Below are 5,273 nucleotides of genomic sequence, written 5' to 3'. Positions count from 1 at the left end.
TGACTTAAAAAGTGGATTAAAAATGGCTGCAAATCCAACAAAAAGATGTGTCCAAGGCCGCAGTCTACTAAGTGGCAGTGATGTAACTTGGAGCAAAATCGACCTCTCTTCCAATGTTCCTGCCTGCCTCCTGCAGTCTCCACAGTGTCCTGAGAGCTTTACCAGGACATTCTCCTATAACTCAAAAGTTTGAATAGCACTGTCAAATGCCAGCTATCTGGTGCTAATGAGACCAGAATTGGCGGGGCACAACCTTTAAAAGAATGATGGGGATTTCCCTGGTGGTCCAGTGGTTAAGAATCTGCCTTGCCGCACAGGGGATGTGGATTCAGTTTCTGGCCTGGGCGCTAGAATTCCACATGAAAGAAAGAAAGTGAAGTCGCTCAGTTGTGTCCGAATCTTTGTGACCCCATGGACCTTGGGCCACCAGGCTCCTCTGCCCATGGAATTTTCCAGGCAAGAATACTGCAGTGGGTTGCCATTTCCTTCTCCAAATGCCGAGAGGTGACTAAGCCAGTGTGCTGAGATGAATATCCTGCATACCGCAACTCAGATCTGAAGTAAATATAATTTTTTAAATCCCTTTGTAACACGGCAGCTAGGTGACACACCCAGAGGCGCCATGACAATTCCAAGGCTGACCATAAAGGTCAAAAAGTAGGTGCTGACCCAGTTCCTCGAAATCCCAACCCTTTCCGCAAAATAGCTGGAATTCTCCTCCCACTCATTAGCCTATGAAATGACCCACCCTTATAAACACCGACAGCCCCATACCCTGGGGCTGCACTTGCCTTCCAAGATGGCCCACACTCTCCATGTAGCATGTTTCCTCCCTGGATTGACCTTTCTTCACTTCACCGTGACTCGCTCTTGAGTCCCTGCCTGTGCAAAGCCAAGTCCCCACATTCGGCGGCCGTCCCAGGGACTTGGACGTGACCTAAGATGAGACCATCCTCTCTCACCCCACTCTCTTTCCCGCAACACTGCTGCCATCTCCTCCAGCCTCAGAGATCACTGGAGCATTAAAAGAGCATCGTCTTTTCAGTTTGTTCATTGTTTCCATTGCTGTGCAGAAGATTTTCAGTTTGATGGATCCTACCATTTAGCTTTGTTTTTGTGGCTTGTGCTTTTGGTGTCAAGCTCAAAACCATCCTTGTGGAGGTCCATGCCAAAGAACTTTTCTCCCATGCTTTCTTTTAGGAGTTTTGTGGTTTCAGGAGTTTTGTGGTTTTTGTAAACCTTTAATCTATCTTGCCTTGAATTTTGTGTATGGTATAAGAGACCTTACTTGCTCAACCAGGGATGGAACCTGTGCCCCCTGCATTGAAAACTTGGAATCTTAACCACTGGATGGTCAGGGAAGTTCCAATTGCAACTGCTAATTTGTCTGTCTCTCCGATTATTCCTGTAAGTTTTCTTTAAGAATTTTAAAATTCCTTTGCTAAGTACATTCTGATTCAGTATTCATATGTACTCTCGATGAATTAAACATTTTATCATTAGGATAAATACCCCTCTCCATATCTGGTCCTTGTCATAAAAGTTACTTGATTGTGCTGTGCTTAGTCACTCAGGCATGTCTGAGTGACTTTGTGACCCCATAGACTGTAGCCTGCCAGGCTCCTCTGTCCATGGGGATTCTCCAGGCAAGAATACTAGAGTGGGTTGCCATGCCCTCCTCCAGGGCATCTTCCCAAACCAGGGATCAAACAAGGTCTCCCGCATTGGAGGTAGATTTTTTACAATCTGACCCACCAGGAAACCTATCAATTAACCAATACAGCCTACCATGTTTTCTTAAAATTAATGTTTCCATAGCATATCTGTCAGCTCAACGGTAAAGAATCTGCCTGAGATGCAGGAGATGCAGAGACATGGTTTTGATCCCTGGGTCAGGGATATTCCCCAGAGGAGGGCATGGCAACACACTGCAGTAATCTTGACTGGATAATTCCATGGGGGTCTCAGGAGTGTTGGACACGACTGAGTGTCTAAACAATGACAACAGCAGATCTGTTTCCATCCTTTCATTTTAAATCCACTTCCCTTTATGGTTGATGTCTCAAGTGGGTTTTTTATAGTTAGTTTATATCTGATTCTTTTTTGTTTTTTTTTTTTGTTTTTTTACTGAAACAACCATCTCTCTCCTTAAGATAGTATCTAGAATCTTAGCATCACACTTTATCTCATCAAGCTGAACCAAAATTCCATCTAGTATCATAGACTTCATTTTTCAGAGCAGTTTTAGAATTGAATGAAAAGCACAGAGATTTTAGGCAGGCTACCGTCCAATGGGGTCACAAAGGGTCAGCACCTCCATACTCCACAGAGTAGCAGAGTCGAACACAACTGCAGTGACTTAGCACACAGGCACACACCCCTGATTTGGACGCACATTGCTGGTTTTCTGTCCAGAAGTGAAGATGCCTGCACTCTCTGAACTTTGACCTCACTCTCTTCGACTCAGAAGAATTGTTGGTCTCTTTGGTTTCTTGCTGCCTGAGCTTTAGGCCTGGAAATCTGTAGAGGCTGGAGATGTCATAAGTCTCACTTCACTTGTTTCTTTTCTTTTTTTTATAAATGGTTAAGCACATAACATTTAATTAGCTAATTCATTAATTTGGCTGCCTTGGACCTTAATCATGGCAGGCAGGATCTTAGTTGCAGCATGTGGGATCTAGTTCCTTGACCAGGGGTGGAACCAGGCCCCCTGCTTTGGGAGCACAGAATCCCAGCCACCAGACTGCCAGGGAAGTCCCTACCTCACTTGTTTTCATCTCTCCTCAATTACAGTCCTGGACTGCTTGTGCTAGAGTCTGAATCAGTAGTTTCACAGGTTTTGCCTGGTTCCTTAGTTGTGTACTGTAGGAGGGCAGTATACAGTCCCATCACAGTGCTTTTTTTTTTAAATGCTGAATTGTGGGGTCCAAGCTCTTGTCTTTGAGGGTGTGCCCTTTCCTCCTGAGAACTCAGTTCCTTGACTGGGGGCTCAGGGTGGGGGTAATGGGCCTGCCACCACGTTTGCTGGAATCGCTCTGAATCAACCTCCAGAGACCACTAAATAGTTACAACACAACACCTCCAAGGCCTTGGAATGTACTTCAACACACTAAAAGGGCATGGCAACCCACTCCATGTCTTCTTGCCTGAAGAATCCTATGGACAGAAGAGCCTGGTGGGCCCCAGTCCATCGGGTCATGATAAACACTTGTTGAGCAGCTTTTGTGTCAAAACACTTGGGCCAGGGGTGATTAAGCGATCAAGTGCCCTTCAAAATCCTGCAACCAAATACGGAGATTGGAAATACACAAATGTAGTGAATGTAAAAATCAAGCAGGACTCATAAATGAAGCACTCAGATCAGAACCCTTTTAAAAGCAAAGATCATATTTGTTGGGGAAACCAGCTGTGTTTTTAAGAAGGAGGTAGAACTTGAGGTGCTCCTGAGATATGGATTTGGAGACATAGCTGGAGGAGAGATTTCATCCAGGCCTGAGTTCAGTCAGAACAGAGGCAAGAGTGAGAGGAAAGCTGAGGGCAGGGTCGAGGAGGAGCCAGGTTCCCCGTGTCTCTGAGCTGTAAAGTGCTCAGAAGGACCTGGGAAGACCCTCAGGGATGCCCTGAAGTTTCAGAGATGGATTTGGTGGGGAGATGCTATGACAGATGGACAGACTGCAAAGCTCAGATAGGTGACAGAAGGCAAAGGAAGTGTTTTAGAAAGAACAAGTGGTCCAGTGTCACTGGTGGGGTTGGGGGGTGGTGAAAGCTGTGAAAGAGGAATAAAATCTGACAATCTTTGGAACATCAGTTTGGACCCTCTCACTACGGATTATACTTTATTTGAATTAAAGGTGAGTCATTAACACTTTCTAAGTTGCCTGTTGGGTAACAACTAGCACATTAAACAGAATGTTAAAAAATAATAATGATAATAATCAAGCTTCTAATTTTTTGCAAAAAGTCTTTAATTTGAATGGCTTCTGGAGGAAGCATTTTCACGCTTTGTGACATTCTCCTTGTATTTCTGGATTTTTCATTTCTTCTTCCGGCAGCATTTTCGGACCCTCAGGGAACAGCGGCCTATCTGTTCCTCCTTTGGAAGACAGCCAATCAGAGCACACTGGCCGCTTCTTATTTTGCAATAATACTTTTGTAACCCGCTTATGATGCTGCCATTGTGTGCAGGAAAGAAACGGAGCACAAGGGAAGGTTTTAGGAAGGCCGTGGTACAAGTCCTAGGCTTTTGGAATCCCTCTAATAAGTTATCTGGTGCCATTTTTTATTCTTTAATGTCTTTTTCCTTTTTCTTTACCATCTGGAGTAAAGAAGAAGGTGGGGCTAGCTACTAACAATGTGTCTGTGGGTTTGGCTCAGCTGAGAAAGTGGTGTGACCGTGGCAGCCCCCTTGTAAACTGACCCCTGGGAGGCAGGGGCCGCGATGGTCCCCTGGGCCCTTAAGAGGCCGAAAGACTGTACCTCCAACCACTAAGGTAATAAAAGGGAATCTGTGCTTCTGTTCTCAGATTAGTTCATTTTTCCTGTTGGTATGAAAGATTTACATCACTTTCTTCCTGTCTCATGAACAGGTATAACAATTCTCCCATGGACGGATGGTTTGTGAGCTGATTAGTCTCTTAAGAGTGAATCAGAAGGGATGGAGACCCTGCTTTGAGGTTCTTGATGATCTTTGTCAAGAAAAACAAAAACAAAAACTGGTAATGTCTAGTTCCCAGACAATAAATCTACTTTATCTAAAATTCCCAAATGAATGGAGAGGGCTGACTCTGAATGACAAATTCTCAATCCATTCAGCCCTCTCATTTCCCAGCGCATTTTACCTGGAACAGGCAGCAAGAACAAGAAGAGCAATGCAAAGAGAAGGTAGTAGAGCCTCATGGCTGCTGGCTTCCCAGCTGAGACTGGACAGGACGGTGTGGTCGCTCACTTTATAAAGGCTCCAGGTCTGCAGCCATAGGGAGAAGCATTCAGCAGCTGCAATTCCTATAATATTATAGTGATGACAATATGACGTATTTCCTGATGCTTCATGCCAAGGTTCCTTACAAAGCAGACCACGCCCATCCCCCCCAGGACTTAATTACAAACCTAAGGGAGATTCAGAGCTTGATGTGAACACAGTGCTATTCTGATGCCTCTGAGCTCTGGGTGCTCCTGTAGGGCTGGCTCATGTCTGGCTGTCTGAGATGGGAAAGACCTGCCCACTCCTGGATGCAGTCCTGGAGCGTGTAGCTGGGAGCTCACCTGTGCCCACT

The 5,273-nt window shown here is 45.2% G+C and overlaps 1 protein-coding gene across 1 annotated transcript; it reads right to left on the bottom strand.

Annotated features, from left to right (window-relative positions):
• Nucleotides 1-4,033: 4,033 nt before the first annotated feature.
• On the bottom strand, nucleotides 4,034-4,993 carry LOC113884924 (beta-defensin 103A-like). Its single transcript, XM_027530033.1, has 2 exons — nucleotides 4,838-4,993; nucleotides 4,034-4,178 (listed from the first exon to the last, which is right to left on the bottom strand). Exons 1-2 carry the CDS (start codon nucleotides 4,894-4,896, stop codon nucleotides 4,034-4,036), a joined length of 204 nt encoding a protein of 67 aa, XP_027385834.1. The 5' UTR covers nucleotides 4,897-4,993.
• Nucleotides 4,994-5,273: the final 280 nt, after the last annotated feature.

Source organism: Bos indicus x Bos taurus, chromosome 27, assembly GCF_003369695.1.
Source record: "Bos indicus x Bos taurus breed Angus x Brahman F1 hybrid chromosome 27, Bos_hybrid_MaternalHap_v2.0, whole genome shotgun sequence".
In the NCBI taxonomy this organism is placed as follows: Eukaryota; Metazoa; Chordata; class Mammalia; order Artiodactyla; family Bovidae; genus Bos; species Bos indicus x Bos taurus.
The sequence above is the reverse complement of the archived record's forward strand: the minus strand, read 5'-3'. Positions and strand labels throughout refer to the sequence as shown.

Bases quoted from the DNA above. Each gene is read 5' to 3' on its own strand.
- LOC113884924 (XM_027530033.1), bottom strand. From the start codon at position 4,896: ATGAGGCTCTACTACCTTCTCTTTGCATTGCTCTTCTTGTTCTTGCTG. The intron at 4,179-4,837 runs TAAAATGCGCTG...CTTTCCTGCACA, and splicing joins TTCTTGCTGCCTGTTCCAGG to CAATGGCAGCATCATAAGCG.